The sequence below is a fragment of the Triturus cristatus genome, chromosome 4_1, assembly GCF_964204655.1.
Source record: "Triturus cristatus chromosome 4_1, aTriCri1.1, whole genome shotgun sequence".
Lineage (NCBI taxonomy): Eukaryota > Metazoa > Chordata > Amphibia > Caudata > Salamandridae > Triturus > Triturus cristatus.
Window position 1 is genome coordinate 1,017,310,469 of NC_140585.1, and position 21,683 is coordinate 1,017,332,151.

At 42.9% G+C, this 21,683-nt stretch overlaps 1 protein-coding gene across 1 annotated transcript in view; it reads right to left on the bottom strand.

The window, feature by feature from the left end:
- Positions 1-21,683, bottom strand: part of RELN (reelin) — a 1,440,257-nt gene that overhangs the window by 42,987 nt on the left and 1,375,587 nt on the right. The window contains exons 60-63 of the mRNA XM_085653954.1: positions 20,725-20,882; positions 9,552-9,771; positions 8,626-8,823; positions 7,698-7,796 (exon numbers count right to left, since the gene is read on the bottom strand). Coding sequence (XP_085510080.1) covers positions 7,698-7,796; positions 8,626-8,823; positions 9,552-9,771; positions 20,725-20,882 — 675 coding nt within the window. The remainder of the gene's footprint in view (positions 1-7,697; positions 7,797-8,625; positions 8,824-9,551; positions 9,772-20,724; positions 20,883-21,683) is intronic.

Consider the following 21,683-nt stretch of genomic DNA (forward strand, 5'->3'; position numbering starts at 1 on the left):
GCAAAAATGAGATCACAAAAATAAAGGAGGAAGGCAAAACGTTGGGAGGAAGACCACCCTAGGGCTGACAGGTCTAACATTTACTATCAATTCCATAGCACTACCTTTCTGGGGCTACCAGTATTCTTTCTTTTTGCACAGTTGCTAATCATATATCTCATTCCAAATAGTGGGATTATCACATTTCTACTACACTGCGTAACAACCTGTCAAATCTTCTCTCAACTCCAAGGGGCTCCATTTCACAAAAAACCTTTTCATCATTAACAATTATTATCGTAAACTTGGAAACGGCTGTTTAACACTGGCTTGGTATTCTAAAAAGGATACTATGCAATTTTAAATCTATTTACTATAGCATAATTGTGCACCACTTCAGTGTACAGTTATATGCATGTAACTCCCTTGCAAGAGGTGAAAAGTAAGTATTAGAAGGGATGGTCAGATTTGTGAGTTTGTTTGCAACCATAAACATAATAATTTGTGAGCATTTGCACAATCCACTCCAAATGTTTGCTATCCTGGAAACAATTGGAGATTTACATCAACTAAGGGCTTCCGTAAATCCTTTTCCAGGTTGAGATGGGAAAGAAACAGTGTCAAACTTTACCGGGGCATAAAGAAAGAAGTTTCTAGATGGAGAAAAATATTTTTCTCGTGGATGCATTGGAAGGACAAGACTAAAGTGAGAAGTTAAACTTCTTGAGATTGGCCAATACATATTTAAAGGTAGAGATTGTTGAATAATCATACAAACATATTCTTTTTGGTTTGAATCTAGGAAAAATGCCCATTTGGGTTTAAATCACATAATGACCAAAATATAACATGACAGACAAACAAAATGTGTTTTTCCGTTCTCATCTCTTACAGCTATGACTTCCGACTAAGGTAGCTGAGCTACTTATTGCGCAGTGAATTATAATGTCTCTTGAATAAGTTTACTAAATGTTATATTGGCCCAGGCTTTGATATCAAAGTCAATATTGTGAGAACAGAATGATTATTACAATATGTAAAAAAGTGATGGAAGAACCATTGTCTCCCCCGTGCTCACCACTATCAACAGTTCCATAACCCCCTTCGCTGTCCCATCATTCTGGAAAAATGTAGAAGTCAACACCCTATTGAAAATATCAACAGCATACCCCAACATCCTCAGCAGCTACACGCCCATCTCAATCCTGCCTTTTCCAGCTAAAGTCATTGAAAAAGCCATCAATATCCAACTTGGAGACCACCTAAAACTCCATGAACTCCTAGACAGCTCTCAATCAGGTTTTTGCACCAACCACAGCATAGACACCGCCCACATTACGGCCACAGATGGAATCAGAAGCATCATTGACCGAGGCAAAATGGCTGCACTCATCCTCCTTAACCTCTACGCAGCTTTCGATACAGTCTCCCACTAGTCAGAAAGGTTCAGCACTTGGGTATCTGCAGACCAGCCCTCAAGTGGATTTCCTCCTTCCTCAAGGACCGAACTCAACGAGTTAGACTTACCCACTACACCTCAGAACCCAAGGAACTCATCTGTGGAGCCCCTCAAGGATCGTTGCTCAGCCCAACATTCTTCACTGTCTACCTGATGCCTCTTGCAGACATCATCTGGATTTACGCCAAAGACACACAGCCCATCTTCTCCCTTACCGTCTCAACCAGCACCGCCACAGCAAACTTCGCCAACTGCATGAGCAACTTTGCTGCATGGATGAAAAACAACTGCCTCTAGCTCAGCACAGAAAAAAACGAAGTCCTAATCTTTGGCAACAACCAGTCCCCCTGGACATCTTATGGTGGGCCTCCGAACTTGGCCCACCAACGGCCACTTCAAATAAAGTCAAGAACCTCAGGATCATCCTGGACACCAACCTCTCTATGAGCAGACATAACAACGCTGTCTCCTCATTATGGTACCACATCCTGTGAATGCCATGCAAGATTTTCAAGTGGATCCCACTGAACACCAGACGAATGGTCACCTAGGCTCTTATTACAAGTAGACTTGACTACGGGAACACCGTCTACATCAGAATCCCTGCCCATGTCCTATGACAACTCCAAACCACCCAGAATGCCACCGCCAGACTCATCTTAAACATCCAGTGAAATAACTACATCTCTCTAAAACTCAACAATCTCCACTGGCTCCCAGTCCAGGAAAGACGTAAGTTGAAGCTACTCACCCATGCCTACAAAGCTCTCCACAACACCGGTCCAACTTACCTCAACCAGTGCCTCAACTTCTACCAACCCACCAGACACCTTCGATCTGCCTCCCAGGCAACAGCACACCACCCTTGCATCAAGAAGAGCAGAAGCGGAGGACGCTCCTTCTCATACCGCACAGCCAAGACCTGGAACGACCTCCCGAAACACCTCAGACCTCCCCCTCCCTCATGGACTTCCGAAGAAACCTCAAGACATGGCTTTTCCAGACAAAACAGGCATGATCTCCTCCTCCCCACTCAGGGCTGCCCAGCTCAGTGCCTGGATACCCTCGTGGGTGATTAGCCATGCTCTACAAAGTCACATTACATAACATAACATGATCCTTACTTAAAGCCTCTGAATAAAGAAATGGCATATAAGCAAGGAGGGTTACTGCTACAGGTTGAATACTGCAGATGTTTGAGGTATAAATTATTCACGCAATTTAATGTAATGAATGTGGCATTTTGTATAAATCATTGTAACAGAGTTTTTGATATATTAATCATTAAAACTATATTAAAAATATTTCCAATAGGTCAAAAGCATTCACAGTTTGGTTAACACAGTGCACCTAATTAAGAAATGTTTAAAGAAATATAAGCTAGAATTAAATGATATACAAATTAATTAAGGGAATTAAAGTTAATGAAATATTTTTAGTGAAAGACATACATTTTTAAATATACGTGTTTGTGGGCCTAGCTCTTCTTTCAGAAAGGCCAACCCTTTTTGTCAAAGATGCTCTGTATAAATGCGAGCAAGATTCTAAGAGCTGGGACAATAGACACACTTGAATTGAACTGATTTATGACCTATTTAGAAATGAGCGCATTTAAGCATGAAACATGTTAAAGGGGTCCTTGATCTTCCCAATGCAGCATACACCTCAAAGAAAGGCTCAACGGAGAGTACTTCTTCTGACACCTTTTTAAAACAAATATTTGGGGAACTATGCCTTTAATTGTTTTAATAATCAATGGCTGAAGAACCCAATAATAATGAGACATATAGTGAAATCTAGCAATAATGCCCCTTTAGTTTACTACAAACAACAGTTAAAACACTTGAAAAAAAACCTGGAATGTGATACTGCCTCAGTAAGAGGTAGGCGATTGTGTTTTATTGCGGGAGAGCAGCTCTTGGTTGAAAAGTTCTATATCCTTTGAAGAGGCAATGAAGTGGGACCAGTGCCCAATATATGTTGGGCTCTAGCATATAGCCTGCACATATTGCTAATGTGATGTTGCTCCAGCGAAATACATCTAATGTGAAGATTGTTAATCCACGAAATTGCACTTAGTGAATTATGTCATTTTGAGAGATACAAAGATAGCATGTCACTGTTATCAAATGTAGATATCTCAACATCTCAATTGCATATTGAAACTAATGTATCCTCTTCTACGAAAGCCTAGCCTAGGTCACATGCTTCTTAAATCATGTTGTGAATGACTACTAAAATGCTAAACTTATTTGCATATAGTGAGTATTGATTGCTCTGACTTAGGAAAACTAACAGTGTTGATTGAAATACTGAAATTAATTTCAGTCACTCGCATTTACTCTGAGTTGCACTGAAGTCCATCACTTTTCAGCTCACTGTGTCACTACAGATAGTGATCAGCCATACGGAAATCAGCTTTGAAACTGCTCCAATAGAAACATTTAAGCCTGCGCTGCTAGGCCATGCCCCCTCTGAATGTTAGCCTCTATCATAGGAGGATTCATTGTAGACAGATGTTGTATTGTATTCCTATTGTATGGTAACCCTCATCGGCGATCTCTTTGTAAAGCGCTCTGATACCCTGGTGCTCATGTTCTCACCTTTTGAAACACTATGGGCCATATTATCAAGAAACGGCGATAACATATTCGCCGCTTTAGCGGCAGGAAACTGCTGCTAAAGCGGCGATAATGGGCTTGATAATATACCCTTGAGAATTCCCATAGAAGCCCAGGTTCACAGCAGAACCTGGGCTTCTATGGGAATTCACAAGGGCTTATTACAAAGCCCATTATCGCCGCATTAGCGGCAGTTTCCTGCTGCTAAAGCGGCGATAATGTTATCGCTGTTCCTTGATAATATGGCCCCACGAATACATTTAAAAAATTTTTTTTTAAATGACTAACTTCAAGATGGTAATGATTTTGTATGCTCGGTAGGTCTGCACTGGAATGATAGTAGGTAGATTATATATAATGATGATTTAATATATTAAAAATTATAGAAACCAATGTAGTAATCTGCCATGATAATTTCTAATTCCCCCCACCCCACCAGTAAAAATGACTAGCAGTCTCTAGCAGCTTTTGTTTTACAGTTATGAATAAGTCTAGAACTTGATTTTGTATCGTAATCTGGAGCCCACTGTGTGAATCAGTAGGAACAATAACAATGAATATGGAGTTTGGAAGTAATCAGCTGTTTCAAATCAGTGAGACATGACAAAGGAGAAGGAAATGATACAGCAGGTACGAAGGATGACAGTAGTCACAATTTTGACTTTAGCATCACAGCGACAAATTAAAATTAGAACATATCTTTGCATACGCATGTAGAAGTGTTAGTAGTGGGTACATGTGCACAACAAAGGAACCTACCACGAAGTTACAATTTAATTTTCTAATTTAAACAAATACCAATATTCTTGGTATCAACCTAATTTTACAGTGGGTTCGATGTTATGAAATACAGTTCCATTTTGGTGTGCATTAGAAGCGAGTGAAACCAAAATGACAGGTTGCATTCTTTGTATAAGGTTTTCTCACAGGGATCTGATTTTATCATTCTCTACTTTACAAATTAGAATGTACATTCTTTTTGAATGATGGCTGTCAATTTGTTGCATTCCCTTGCTGCTTGAGGTGCTAGAAGGCAGGTGAATGCTACATCACCAACAGACAACTATCCATCACAAAAAAGGTGCTGAGATATCTATTTGGAATTTGAGGTACAGTCAGGAAGAACAGAGTCAACTGTTGTCAGAGTTATATTTGCATGAATTTTCTAGGAGCGGAGAGGCATTACTAGAGTCACAGGGAAACCTTTCTGATATATTCTTGCTAAACACATATTCATCATGAGATAACAAGGCAAGGGCCCAGGCAGGACCTGCAGAATGCGTCACTCTGTAAATGTAAATGTATGCACCTGATAAGTTTTACTCAAAGGAAGTGATAGAAAGTCTGGTTGAGAAATTACTTACCTGCAAGGGAGTCATCTGAAAACACGGTGAGACGTGCACAGCCTTATAAGGAAAGATATGCATATCCCCATTCCTTTTGCTAACAAGGTTCTAAAAGGTTTTGAGTGAATTATCCTTCCATGCAGCCAATTTCTCACATCAAATTAAATTGTGTAGTAATTTTAGGTTGGAATTGGGTTGTATTCAGCATGAAATTATTTCTCTATCTCTTATCTATCAAAAAAACTTTGGTCTAATTTAAACAAATACCAATATTCTTGGTATCAACCAAATTTTATAGTGGGTCCGATGTTATTAAATAGTTCTATTTTAGTGTGCATTAGTAGAGAGTGAAACCAAAATCTACAGGTTGCATTCTTTGTGTAAGGTTTTCTCACAGGGATCTGATTTTATCATTCTCTACTTTATAAATTAGAATGTACATTCTTTTTAAATGATGGCTGTCAATTTGTTGCATTCGTGGTGGGTTCCTTTGTTGTGCATATTTACCCACTACTAACACTTCTACATACGTATGCAAAGATATGTTCTAAAGTTGAAACTCTCATATAGGTCTAGGTCTCTCAACACCTACTTCAGCAACACTTGCTATCTTCCTATCTCGCCTTGCCTAAGATACGTTTCCAATTACCTTCTCACTAGCTGGGTCTTCTAGCCTCATTTTGACTATCTATCCACAGAGATATGGTGCAGTTTTCTTCCCTCTCTGTGCTGGTGTACTTCAGGCTGCCATGCACCAAAGCAAACACCCTTGCACTATAGTGCAAGGGTGTGTACATTCTGTCAAGCATAGTTTTTGCACTGAAGCCAGACCCTTCCAGTACAAAAACTATCCTTTAATGCTTACTCCACTTTGCATTTATGCTGTACAGTGCAGTTATACTGCAAGGTTGGAAAGGTTTTGAGAAAATAATTTTTTTCTAAAACCTTAGACTACAGAATGCAAAGTAGAGCATATACTTACTTTGTGTTACTTTATATGAAACTTTCCAACGCAAATCAGGTTTTGCATTGGCAAGAAAATCCCAACACAACTCTTTCCAATGGGTTGGCTTTACCTTTGTGTCGCAAAGCTGACCCTAAGTGTTAGTCAATTTCCCCCACAATTTATAAGAAATGTTATTTTGAACATTTAGCTTGGGATCCAGTTACCAGAAGCTAATACTATTGTTACAAAATTCTCATAGCACTCATTTTTTACGCAAACAAAGGGAAGGGAGAAATACTCTAAAGTGTGTACATGTTGTGGCACAAATCAATGTTTATTGCCCACAAAGCGTGACTGCTGAGTTTGACATGAGATATCTTTGCTATGTCACAGGAGTGTATTAGCACTACACTTGCTCTGAGGATAGTATGACTCGGACGTCAACCATAAAGAATAAATGATCCAGAGGCACTAATAAGGAAGCATACTTAACATTGCGAGCCATGGTTGAGTGGAGGTGGCAACTTGTGTGCAGTCTACAAGCCACTGGGGTTTGCACGCGATCAATGCTGCACAGATCCCTTAACAAAGAGGTGTATGCTGTGACAAAGCATTGTGATTTTGTATGAGGAAATTATTTTAAACAATTTGCATTCTCTGCTATGTGTGAACTCATTGCGGTACTCTGCATTACAAAGTACAATATCCCCATAACCATGTACATAAAAAAGGATATTGCAAAGTACATCAAATTGCCCATCGTGCCTCTATATGTTTATGGAGGCAAATTGCAGTCTTCTTATCATGTCGTCTTAGAACCTTATTAAATATCTTAAACGTTGCTTCATTCTGTAGAAGTCTAATAAAGGAATGAAAGGAAATGAAAGAGAAGATACTCCAATAGGAATTGAGATCCAGTTTCTTTAGCAGGAAAATTGGGATAAGTTTCAGCTGCAAATGTAACGGCACTCAGTGATGACTGCTTGAAAAAAAGGATCTATAGTGTTGTAAGCCTTCAAGAGCATGAAGTCTTCTTGAGACAGGCCACACATGAGCAAATACTGTAGCTATATATTGAGGGCTTCAAACAGTGGCCTACCACACCTACTGGTACATGAATGAAACCGAGGCTTTGCCAAATGCATTGGCCAAAGTAATATAGCTCGCAAGGACTTGGTGTCCAGATCAGACAGCATGCAATTACATCACATTTGGGAAACAAACGCTGCAAGTGGAAGAAAGGAGACTCCCGGAAAGGACACGTTCTTACAGATCCATGCTTCTGATCATCTTGCAGGGATTTCAGAAAGGTTTTGAAATGGGTATGAGGGGTATCAGATACTCACAGGACGACCTCTACATGATCCAATGCCCACTGATCATGACCTGTTCCACTGTGGCGAGGCTGCCACCAGCGTAGTAAGACACCTTTCACTCGGGCCTCCCTGTGGACAAAATCAGGAGAATGGGTTATGCATGACCCATATCGAAGGGTGGCTTGCCAGTCTGGAACACCGACTAGCTGTAGAACCTGAAGAAAATGTTGTTATGCTATAATGAGTTCCTGACTTCTCAAACCTTTGGCAAAAACCTACGTCTATACAGAATAGGAGGAATGATCATCCATTTTTCTTCATTTCTTTTGTTAAATTTATAAACAAAATGAGAGAATGTCAATGAATGAACGCTGCACCAGGGAAAAAGGCCCCCTTCAGCTTGAGTTTTTAAATTACATCCTATGATATATTGGCATCCTTTTAAGGATACAGTTCTTTGAAGAAACACTGTTCTCAGCATTCCCTGTTTATAAGAGGGTGCCTTGGGATTTCTCGCCCTTCGTTTACCCACTAAATTCAGTTCAGCTTGAGTACTTTAGGATTGGAATTTAAGAAAAACATCCAATGCAAATGTTGCTGAACATCCAGAAAGGTACAACTTTGTGTGTGTTTACCACATTTCCGAATGTACCTTCCTGAGAAACACCTAAGTAGCTATCCCTAACTTTAAACTTACAATGGCAAAACATTTGCCATACTAGTAGACCTTCTTCCGATTCAGGTACAATGTCTTTCCTAAAATTCAACTCATCATGTTTTTCAGGTGTAAATGGATTTTATATGCACCTTGGTGTGCAAAACAGTTATAAAATTCAGCCCCATATGTCTAAGTTGACTATCTTTCATTATTCCCTGGTGAATCATGGTAACAACAAGAGAGCTACTCCCAGAAAGATGGTGACACGTTTTGGTTGAAACTTTGTACATTTGTACTTACAGAGGAACATTGTACGAAACCCTCTGGGCTTGTATGAAGTCCTTCGGCTGGTGCTGGGCAATTACTTGCCATGTGATGCCATTGTTGACGCTGTATTGGAGAAGTACTGCTCGGTCGACGGTATTAGCATCACTCAAGTTGGTATTGCAGCTGTCTGTTTGCGAAATGCTTCCAATTTGAAGAACAAACATAATTTTGCTGTAATATAAAATGAAGGTGCATTGTTGAGTCTGCCAGGCCAAAGCACAGCATATTCAGCTACTTATTATCTAAGTGTGTTAAAGATTTATTTCAAATGCTAAATATATTTTAAAAAAAAGATTGACAAATAGGTACTCTGCTGGTGTTATGAGTACTTTTTTACAGCAAAGATAAGGTTTAAGTAAATGGCAATTTTAAAATACATTGAAGGACAGACAAAAAAATATTAACATTTTAATGCACCATAAAAATAACTCCGCTTTCAATCCTTGACAGATAAAGTACACACCAATAACAGGATGTACAGCCCTAACCGGCATTTTCAATGCACCTCGTGCTGAGTACTTTCATGTGTGCCTGTGCTCACACTTAAGTGTATTCGCTGTCCCTTATAAAACATTGTAAATGACAATAGCTTAAACTCTCGTAAATGCTTGTTTTAGGTATATGTTCGTCATTGTGTGATATATCTTGATGCAATAACAGAAAACTCACAGCGAGGCATCTAAATACTAGTCGCGGACAGGCCACATGCTTAGTTCACATGTTTTAAGCCATTTCCTAAATTAAATAGGCCAGGCCTTTCTGAAAGGATTCCTAGTTAAATTGTATTGGCCACACCCCTTTTAAAGACCACCACCCCACACCTTTTTCATCCTACTTAAAAGCACTGGCGGTCTCAATCCATCAACTTCCCACTCTAACTGCACACATGAATATAATACCTTGCTCTGGTGAGATCCAGAGGTTTAGAAACAGCTTGTCTTATTTGGCATCCATTAAAGTACAACGAGTCTCCATGGGCGTATGGCGCCAGCTGGCCACAGCCGTTCCCGATGATTCCGCCTTGAATGACTTCCCAATTCACGTCTGTGACTTTTTCAGATTCAAAGTTATCTTTGATGTAGCTGGGAAGGTCGTGGCTGAAGACAGAGCAGTCATCACCTGCCGCCAAAGAAAGGCACAAATAAATGTTGGAAAAACACATAGGTTATTCACTCAAAAAATACTCTTTCTTCACAGCTGGAGGTTTACATCACAACTATACCGATTTCGATATGCACTGCTTGTTACGCTAAAATGTTTAAATTACAATGGATAGTGGACACAGCTTTGATATTTTCATTTTGTTAGCAGTTACAATGAAGATAAGTGCTTTTGAATGTTCCTAATGTTAAATCATATACAATATAATGTCCACATGTACAGTGGCATATTGTGAACTAATTGCGTCTGTTTTGTAAGCTCAATTTGACATGCGCAGTGGCTACATAGGCACCAACCCAGCGCGCTGACATCAGTTTCTTTTGAGACTTTCCACGCCACAACCGCAGAGCCACGAGGAATACCGACAACTGGTGTGCGAATTTAGGGTCCTTAGAAGGGTTAAACCTTAACACTATTCTCCGGTTGCAGAGTGGGGAGGATGGGAGGGTTGGTATGGAATCTGCAGCTACATAGAGTATTTACTAGATAAGGCGTTAGGAAAGGTAAATAACTTGTTCATCTGATAGAGACTTCTAGGCGCCGATTCCTTACCTTACAGTAGACCTTAAAGCAATACCGCCTCAGAGTTGGGGCTGCGAAATGGATAACACTAAAAAGTCCTGTAGGGGCAAAATGACTGTCACGCTGGACATGACTAGGCAGTAGTGTTTTGCAAATGTGTGCAAGAAAGCCCATGTTGCTGCCTGACAGATATCCAGGACAGAAACTTTGCTGGCTAATGCAGTGGTCGCAACTTTGGCTCTGGTATAGTGAGCGTGCACACCCTTAGAGGGTTGCTTTCGGCCACTGCGTAGCAGATCTTGATGAAGAGAACTATCTATCGCAAGATGGTCCCCTTCTGCACTGCCTTCCCTTTCTTGGCTCTGACATACCCCACAAAGAGATAATCGTTCACTTGGAACTCATAAGTACGATCAAGATATAATGAGAATGCCCTTTTTGGGTGCAGCTGATGGAGTCTATCCTCTTTTTCAGAGACGTGAGGTGAAGGCGCAAAAGATAGGCCAAGTGATGGACTGGCCTACATGGAAAGGAGTGACTACCTTCAGTAAGAAGGATGCTCTAGTTCAAAGAACCAGTTTGTCTGGGTAGAAGTTAAGGTAAGGAGGATGTGCAGATAGTGCTTGCAGCTCACTGACTTTTGGGGCAGATGTTATCGCCACTAAAAATTCAGTTTTGAGGGTCAAAAGTCTGAGTGGACAGTTGTGGAGCAGCTCAAAGGGAGCACACATCAAAAAAAGTGAGAACCAGGTTGACGTCTCACTGGGGCATAATAAAAGGCACTGGTGGGAACATGTGCTGAAGACCTTTTAGAAGCGATTTGAAAAGAGATAGCTAATCTGGCAGCTGTCGAAATGCTGAAATGGCACAAAGATAACCTTTCAACATGCCCAAAGCAGAACCTTACCTTAGCTGAGCTAAGGTAGGAATAAACAAGAGAACCTGAGAAAGGGTTGCAGATAAGGGGTCAACATGTTTATCTTCACAACTTTCTTTAATGGCAGGTATACACTGTCTTGGTGGAGGGACACCTGGCTGCCAAGATAGCATTGCAGACTTTGGGCGGAAGGTTGAAAGCTGTCAATTGTCACTATCCAATCTCCACGCGTGAAGACAAAGTGTTTTCAGACGTATGACCATGGTAGCAGACTGGATGTGAGGGAACTGCCTGCAGCTCAACTCTGACAAGAGAGAAATACAGGTCTTTGGCAATAAGATGTCCCCATGGGACTCCAACTGGTGGCTGTCTGAACTAGGACCAACACCTACCAAGCAGGAAATCTAGGAATCATCCTAGATTTCAGTCTCAACATGACAGCTCAAGTCAACAAAGTGTGCACCTCCTGCTTCCACATCCTATGCATGCTACAAAAGATCTTCAAATGGTTGCCTCAGAACAGCAAAAGGACCATCACGCAAGCACTCATCACCAGCAGGCTGGACTACGGCAACACTCTCTAATCTGGAATCTCCAAACAACTCCTGCACAGACTCCAGCCTATCCAGAACACTGCTGAAAGACTCCTACTTGACCTCCCATGCCGCACGTACATTATACCGCACCTCAAGAAGCTTCGCTGGCTCCCCATTCACAAGCACAGCCAATTCAAACTTCTCACACACATATACAAAGCCCTACACAACACAGGACCAGAAGATCTGAACAGTTGCACAATCTTTCCACAATCCCACCAGACACCTACACTCTGCCTCAAACGCACACATTCCCTGTATCTGCAAAAGCAAAACTGGAGGTCGCTCATTCTCCTGCATGGCACTCAAGACATGGAACAACCTTCCTCAACAGATCAGAGTCTCCTACTCACTTCTTGAGTTCCGCTAGAAGTTGAAGTCCTGGCACCTCACACCTGCTCAAGCACCTGGATGAATCTCGGGTGATTAGTACTCTATACAAATCAATATAAGATAACATAACAGGTTCAGGTGCAGAATCCTACCCTGCTGTTGCGATAGAAGATCCTCTCGAAGAGGCAGTCTGATCGGGGGACCAATGCTCCTGCTCAACAGCTTGGGATCCCAGACTCTCTGTACCCAATGCGGAGCCACAAGAATTACTTGGGGCTGGTCGTTCTTGAAGTTCTTGAGGACTCTGAGCAGGAGTGGTATTGCGGGAAAGAAGCACAGGAGGCTGGACCTCCACTTGAGACAAAAAGTATTACCTCGGAAACTCCAGCACAAAACTGCTGATATTGCATGCTTTCTGCGGAGGCAAACAGATCTAACCAAGGATCACCCTACACTTTGAAGAGACCATGCTTCACCTCTGGATGGAGAAGCCCTAGCACCTGGATGAATCTTGGGTGATTAGTGCCCTATACAGATCGATATAACATAACAAATTTGGATGCAGAACCAGACCCTGCTGTTGCTGCAGGAGAGGCAGCCTGATCGGGGGACCAATGCTCATGTTTAACAGCATGGGATACCAGACTCTCTGTACCCAATTCGGAGCCACACAAATTACTTGAGCCTGGTCGTTCTTGATGCTCTTGAGATATCTGGGCAGGAGTGGTATTGCCGGAAAGGCGTACAGGAGGCTGGACCTCAACTTTCGATGTAAATTGTTTCTGAGTGAGAGCTACTGTGGAAACGCCAGCGCAAAACTGCTGACATCGCGTGCTTTCTGCGAAGACAAAATTATCAAACCAAGCATCTCCCCACTCTTGGAAGAGACCATATGCCACTTTTGGATGGAGAAGCCATTTGTGATCCACTAGGCATAGATGGCTGAGTTCATCCGCTCTGGTGTTCAGAGAGCCCGCTAGTTGTTGAACCACTAGAGCTATGCCCTAGCAATCCAGCCACATCCAGAGAAGCAAAGCCTCTTGACAAAGAGTTCAAAAACCCATTCCACCCTGTTTGTTGCAAAACCACGTGGCAGTGGTATTGACCGTGAATACCTGTATCAGCCTTCCTCTGATTGAAGGAAGAAAGACTTTTAATGCAAACCGGCTCACCCAAAGATGTGGAGTATGGATTCCGCCGTAGACCTGAGACCTCTGATCGCCACCCCGCCATACTTCTGGCTATCTGTCCCAAATGGTCCGTGAGAACCATGTCCTCAGCCATGAAAAGATTGCGAAATTTTCTGGCTATAGTGGTTGAGAGTGTAGAGATGCGTTTGAAAACCCCTTCTGTGGCCGCAAAAGGAGCAGAAGGCATACTGGGGTTGGCAAGGGGCCATAGAAAGGCTCAAGGACCTAGCTGTAGCCCTGCCATCCTTAAAGTGCTCCAGCACTGAGTCTGTTTTCTATCCGAACAGATGGGAGCCATCAAAGGGCATGTCTATTAGCGAAACCTGGAAATTCCCCGTAAAGCCAGTGGTTCTCACCCAGGCGTGGCACCTAAGGGCCATTGATGATGAAATCGCTCTGCCGAGCAAGTCTGTCGTGTCCAGCCCACATCTTATGGTGAACCCGGCTGCATCCCTCCCATCAGCAAATGCTTAAGAGAGTATGGCTCATGTTTCCTCTGAGACTGTGGGAACCACTTGTGCAACTGAGTTCCAGATCATATCTCACCGACGCAGTGCCAGGTTGGCAGAAGAGAACATTCTCTTCCTGAAAGTATCCAGCCTTTTGTATTCCCTATCCGGTGGAGTGGTATGGAATGTGCCAGGGTTATATTCCGAAGTGGAGGACTGGACCATAAAGCTCTTCGGTGTGGAGTGCTAGGTGAGGAAACTGGGTTACTTTAGGATGGGGCGATGGTGCAGGGCAATTTTATGCACAGGAGTCCCCTGTGCAAGGCGTGGTACCAATCCCAGAGTAGGACGTCAGTCGGTCAGCTTCATTAAATGGGGGTAATGGTTCGGTGGGGGCAACTACCACTTGAAGCATCTTCGTTAAAACATTTGGCTTGACTGCCACTGAGGGTAGCGTAAGGTCCACGACTTTAGCCACCCTCTTCACCACCATTGTGGTGCCCTTCATCGTAGCCACAGTAGGGGAGACCAGGCCCGTATCTGGGGAGGTGTCCTGTCCACTGGTATCCACCAAATCCTCATACCAAGTGTCCTCGTGGTCTTTTAAGAGCTAGTTACCATAAGGGTCCACAGACCACTCCCATTCATCATCCAGACCTGTCACAAGAATAAGGCACTGGCCCAGATATGGGGAGTCTGCCCCCGGTTGGTGCCGAAACTGGCGTTGGATGAAGTCAGGCCGGCACTCTATCAGAGTTGGGCTCAATGATGGGGCGGTGCCACCACTAGGCGTCATGGCAGTAGATCCCTGGGGCCCGACTAGCGCAGAGGGTGATCCCTTTGCCGGAAAACCATTATGGTCCCCTCCAATACCCAGAGCTCCAAAGAGGTCGGGCATCCCAAAAATGAGGTGTATGGCCTAGTAAAATTCTTTAAGTTGGGCAGGGGTCCCTCCAGCTCCTGGACATTCACGAAGGCTGCCCAGGCCCCACCACAGAGCCAGACCTCGAGTGCCAACGGCCCCGCAACTCGTCCAAAGATTTGCACAGCAACGTGGAAGACCTCTTCTTATTTTTGTGGGACTTGCCCAATGACTTGGAATGGGCCGACGATCGCAGGGTACAACTTTGCAAATGATCTCAGGACCTTCCTCGAGATCTGGAGCATTGCTGAGTTGATCAACGTTGGGCGACGAGGAGCTTGAGTGACCGCTCACTCAGCGCCTTGGGGTGCAAGGTGTGACAATCCTCGCATATCTTGGCATCGTGATCTCACGCAAGACATCAAAGACAAACAAAGTCCCTCTGTCAGTGGCAAGTGCAGCATGGTTTAAAACCTGCCTTTCTGGTGGATATCTTGCACACCAGGAGAGAAAGGCTAAAAAATCTTCAAACAAAAAGTCTGGTGTCTGGGGTAGCCCTCTCCGAATGCGTGCTGACTGTTGTGGAAAAAAAATAACTGATGTCAGTGCTCTGGGGTGGTGCTTATATAGAGACCACGCACATCACTTCCGGCACGAATGATACCATGTGGAGCCGAAGGACCCCACCTACTGGCGCACAGAGGTATTGCTAACCAAATATCTCCGGATCCAGTCGGCCACCTAGGGAATATTCTAAGGTAAGGAATCTGCGGCTAGAAGTCTCTATCTGATGTTAGCCAATGATTGAATTGGGCTGACCCACTGACGGATAAATCCTCTTCATGATAAGTGACATGTACTCCTGCCCTGAGAGCCCATTTGTACTGTAATTCAGAATTTTTGGCATAGGCGAACACGGATCATGCGTGTGTGCCATGATATAGGACTGTCTCACAGATTGCGGTCTTGGTGGATCAGAAGGGGCACCTAAAGTGCTGCGCTCAAAGTGGTGGAAGGCTACTTGGATTTAAGCAGCACAAGCATGGTGGTGGCAGCATACAATGTAGTGATCAGTAGTGAACAGGTCCTTTTTTTCCTTTGTCATTCGACTAAGTCCTAAAGGCTCCCTCACCTTTTTGAAAGTTCCACTGCTGTGTGTTTAACTTATTTTTGGCCTACATCAGGTTGATGTGGAAGGGCTGAACAATGCAGGAGTAGTGACTCTACACTGGTTGTATATGTGCCTGTGAAGGGTCTAGTACAGGAATAGAGCAGTGCATGTGCAAGGAAAGCATGTGCTGAGTGTAAGTGTACTTACGTGAAGTACAATACATGAAGGGAGAAGTATTGTGCCGCACGCACATGCTGAGTGTGTGTTTTTAAGATAGCACATCCTGGTACAATGCAGAAAGGCTACAGTGCTGAACAGTGTACCCAGGTTTAACGTGTCTACTGAATGTATTTGTGTCTGTAATGGTGCAATACATGGAAGTAACAGTGCTGTGCAGTAAGGTGCTGGGAATGAATACTGAGTGCAATGGGCCTGCAATGGTATATTATATGGTAGACCCTGTGTTCCATTTTGGGAGGCCCAGGTCTGCTTGGTGAGGACATAAAGAATAGAGAAATCCCTTCAGACAGATTTGTGTATTGCTGCATTCCTGTGTGCGGGGTGGGACACACTGGAGGTACAGAGGAAATGATTCTTCCATTACACTTCAAAAGTTTGCTCGTTGATTCAGTGATAGATCACAAGGAAGGGGCCAAAGACAGATCTCAGAAGGGAGACGGGGCTGAGAATGGAATCATAAAGAGTAGAGCTGGCAACCCGGGATTAACATTTTGATGTGCATATCAATGTGGCTGACATCAAGGTGTGAACTCTGGTCACTCCAATGAATTGTGCTGTGCTTCAACCAACTTTGGAGTCAGGCATAATGTGACATACTTTCAGAGGAAAGAAGAAAATGAAATATGTCCACTTCAAAAGAAGCAGAATCCCAATATAAAACTTCAAAGACTAAGACCCTAAATCACATTTGGTTTCTGGAAAAGGACTATTAGAAGGGGAGGTTGAGACCCAAAACTGTGTCATCTGCCAAGCAGCCAGATGGGCTGTATGAGGAAGGGAAGCTCTGCAAGACTTCTGAATGTGATCAGGACTAGGTGCAAAGGCCTGCTAGTCTTCCTGCTCGGTGAGAGGACATCATCCTGGACACCGAGATCACCTGCTCTGAATCCTGGAGCACCATCGCCTGCCTGCTTACCAAGACCAGGGTGCCCTGTGAGGGAGAGAAGAGCGTTGGAAGGAGCGAGGTCCGATAGGTAGCCCTGCATGAGGATTCCCTGAGTTAGTTGTGAGGCTGTGCACCGATCAGGTCATTGCACGTGTGCAGAATCGGCTCTGTGACCCCAATATGCCAGGAGAGGGTTGCTTTGTTCTGAGCCAAGCTGGGAGCGTGTGCAGGAAGTACCAGGTCCACACCACTGCCTGGGGTGACCACATTTTGACATGTACATTTGGTATCACATGTAGCTAACTGTTTTTAAAGGAGAGACGCTTCAAAAAACGACTCTTTTTTAAATAAATTCCCAGAGAGGGTGAGGGCATTGCTTCACTTCAGTGCCAAAAGAATACACTGCCCTCCCCTAGTTTATTGCTTTCAAGAACTAGGGTCACCACATTGTTTTATGTTTACTTTCAAAGACAGTTTTTTTGCTCATCTTGCAAAACTGAAAAATAGGAAATGGATATGGGTCCAGTGGAGGATAAATGTGGCAAGAGGCTTTTAGCTTCCCGTGAGAAGTATCAATCAAGGCTAGCTTCAGAATGATCCATCTCAAGATCCAATACTTGGCCTATTACACCACAAATCAAATGTATAGGTTTGGGACAATCAAAAAGACGATAAATGCATGCAGGAATGTATGAAAATAGGTACATTCTTTCAAGGGGCTGCTGGCATGCCTCGTGGGTGGGGAGGTGGGCGCGGGCTGCATTAAAAAAAAAGCACTTACCTTGCCGCTGCCGGGTCTCGCGTCTTCTCTCCCGCTCGCCTGTGTCCGACTCCAGGTCGGAACAGGAAGCAGGGAGCCAGGCTCCCACCCATAAGCCAATGCTGCAATACAGCATTGTGATTGGTCTGAGCGCCGTGACACGGCGCTCAGCCAGGAGCTGGAGGGGTGGGCATGAACTCCCTGTGGGCTGTAATGCAGCCTGCATGGAAAACAGGGAAGTGCCCAGGACTGTTTTGGGCGGCCCAGGAGGGCTGACAAAACAGTCATTGTGCACCGGAGTGCTCTACCACACCTCACCTGCTCTGCACGCCCCTACCCCCTCACCCACGTTGCCACAGCAGGAGGACAAAATAAAATGATAATAACATTCCATTATTATCATTTTATTTTTTCTTTCTTTTGCTACCTCCTGGCAGAGGATCGACGCTCCTCAGCCTTAGCGGAGAACACGCCACTGATTCTTTCACTCACTGCGGGAATATCCCCTCATAGGAAGCTACTGGAGAGTGGTGTGTAGAGAATTGGAGACAGTGTTTTGAACAGACCTGAAAATTAGTGCTTTGACCCTGCTCCCAGGAATATGGTAGACCACAGACCTAAAGCGATACCAGAAGACCCCATAAATCATGGTATTATTGCAACAAAGAAGAACATCCCCTGAAAATAGGGCAGCCCTATGGTGCTGATGCATGAAGAATCGATAAGGGGAATTTATTGGTTTAGGTGCTGACTGGGTGGTCTATGAAAGCTGCAGGGAGGGGCGTGAGAAATCTGGGGCCCCTTGTGCGATCAAAATGCAATTTGGGTAATATAGATAACTGAAATGGAGAATTTGCCCATGACTTCCATATTGCTGTAGTTTGGAGTGTATCACACATGAAACCCATTTTTGCTTCCACCAGCTACAATATGCTTTCATTAAGAGCTCATTGTGAACAACATATAGAAGTAGCTTTTACTTCCAATAAGATTAGATTTGCATTCAGGAGATTAACTGCTATTGGATGCTTATATATGCAGACTATAGTTTTGTTAATGAAAATCATTAAAAGGTTTTAGCAAACAAACAGCCTAATTCGTTTTTAATAACTCTGTTCCTCTTATCAGATTTACTTCAGTCTTTGTGGTATTTTGATCATTATATTTTATTCTTTGTTAACTAAATTCGCTTGAGAATTTTAAACCTGCTTATTTCCTAAATGTAATGTTGTTTTGTCGTTGCAGTTCATGCACCACACACCACATGAAATTTTCTCTGAAAGGGTTCTTGATGCTTATGCCGACCTACCAAGCAGAAACCTATTTGCTCAATAGGATTAGATTGTTTGAATTTTGTTGGAGCCCAGGAACAGCTTACGACAATATGCAACCACTGTCCCCACGGTTTGACAATTCAATTTACTACCGTCATGTTTTAGGCAGAGCACCCTTGCGGGGTTATAGGGCAGGTGGTGCATCCCAGCACCCTGACCTACTCACTGATGTTGGCATACTCGCACTAGTGATGGTTTCCAGACGTGGCATAAAGCAAGTCCAGGGCTCTCTGTAGTGGGTGGCACAAGTAGTTCCAAGGCATCGGCCTTGAGTTTGAGCATTTATGTAGGATCTTGCATTGTCACCATGAAACGTCCGACATATGAGGGAAACGCTTTGGATGCTTATACTCAAGGGCCTGGTTACACAGTCAGACACTACAGTTTTATACTTTGGCCTTAGAATCAAGTTTTAGAGGCTCATGCACCTTCCTTTTGCAATGTTTCACAAATGGGCTAATGCCCTATCTTTCAATAAAGGCCGAACTTGGCTTCAACAAAATTATTTATGTACTTAGAGTAGGTCAGGACGTGACTAATCAGATAAGGTATAACATAATGTTGTTTCTCTGCCAAGTACTGTTCCAAGGCACTTCTGTTTGCAAATGAAATACATTAGCCATATTTCTCCTTCACAAGTTACAACTTTGCATGAATCAGTATTGGCCTGATGCCATGGTCAAAAACACTCAACTAAAAAACTGAACTTGATCTGAAGAATTTGGATTGCTCTATGAAAGCTCAAATCCGTCAACCAATAACCGCTGTCTCGTTAAATGTGTCTAATATTTACATATTGTGTTCCAGTTCGAGGAGGACCTGGCTTGGCAGTTCAGGCTGGTCTACTCCTAATAAAGTTTGGTCAAGGCTGATTTACGTATGGCTGGGTCAAATTTCAGGTGGCATGGTGAGCAAAGGAACAATGGGTTGGGATGCTACTCTGAGCGATTGCCAGTGGTTAGACCTATTGCAAGCATCCCTCCCATCACCTTTCGTGTGTTTAATATTTATGTATCCCACATGTACACAAACGCCATCACTACAGTATCTGTGCATTAAGTGCCAGATTACGTCCCAGATTACGTACGCAGATAAATCCATTGATATGGAATAAAGTTCCAATACTTTTTTCAAAGGTCCAGTTTTTTTACTATCTTTGCATTTTCATTGACAGCATTACCTGAGAACTATTACAGGTGCGACTTTTAAAAATCAAGAAGCTCGGATAGATCTGGATGTTATATTTGGCATTTTTTTTTTATCCAATCAATATACAGTTTTGACGTGCATTCCGAAGCGTTTAGCACCGGTATTAAAGTAAAACTAAATGAAAGCTCCCCAGAAAAGTTATGATTTTGACAAGTGAGCGTGTGTTTAACTGATACAAAAGAATTGAGAAAATATTTCGGTTAATCAAACAATAAAAGCAAAAAAGTTAAATGTTTATGATATATAGGAGAAAAGAAGCGAATCACATTCCCGTAGCAGTATTTTAAAAACCGAATTAAAGTTCAAATGTTTTTTCTTTTGCCGAACACCATCTTGGTTGTATACAATTAAAAGACTGACGTCCATCAATCATGCGTCATTTAAAACAGTTTTTCCTAATTAGATTGCACGTGCTTTGATGTACTGTTGTGCTACCACGCGACCGCGTTGATCTTCTAAGTAGAGCACTTTGTGTTTCACTACCACATAAAGAACACAAACAGGAAACAACATGTGTAAAAAAAGATGTAAAGAAGAAAGACCTTGGTGCCCTTCATCACAAATGCAAACAGCGCCAGTTGTGCAATATCCGTGCCCGCTGCAGAATTTGGGACAAGCTTCTCCAATGTAGACGTGATCAATGGCCCAGCTCTGCCTCTCCACTTCTTCCCCTCTCTGAATCCAACGAAACTGAGTTGCACTTGGAAAAAACACAAAAGAAGGAAAGTCCAATGAATCCTATGTTATATTGTATAACATGCACTGTGTGATCAGAAGAGGAAGTATTTTGAGATTACTAATTGGAACAACCTACTCGTATACTTGGAGGGAGCATAGTAGGGAGAAGAGAGGGGGGATAAAGACACATAAAGCAAGAGAGGTTGAAAGAAATAGATCTGGAGACTGTTATATATATATATATATCAAAACAACAATCCGCCCGTAAGAGAATAGAGTATGGAGGCACTCAGCGGCGAAAATATATAAATAAAGATTTATTCAGCAGACAGCAGACAACACGAAACTGACAGACGCGTTTCGGCAGCGCCTTCTTCAATGTCAGTTACATACAAAAATGAAATTGTATTTGAGCATACAAATGAAAACGTCATGTTGCACCATGGAAAGCAACGAGGTCTTGACAGGTAGGATTCAAGCACTTAAATCAGTGTCGGCCATCTTTAAATGTATATTCACCATATAATACATGAAAGCAAAGCTACCCGTGCTACCACAATCCTGTGGTGAGACATCTAGTTTGTATCATTTGTAATTAATTTCATGACAGTGAGCCATAGTGCAAGATGGAACAATGATGTATAGGTCAGAATTCATTCAACCGATATGCACTAAGACATTAATTCATAACGCGCAGTGGTTGGCAAATATCAATCAGATCCCAGATGGACGAAACTCATGGAACCACCGCGTAAATGTACATATCAGAATTAAGCCCCAATCACATCCAATAGTATTCTTAAGTGCACAATATATACAGTGA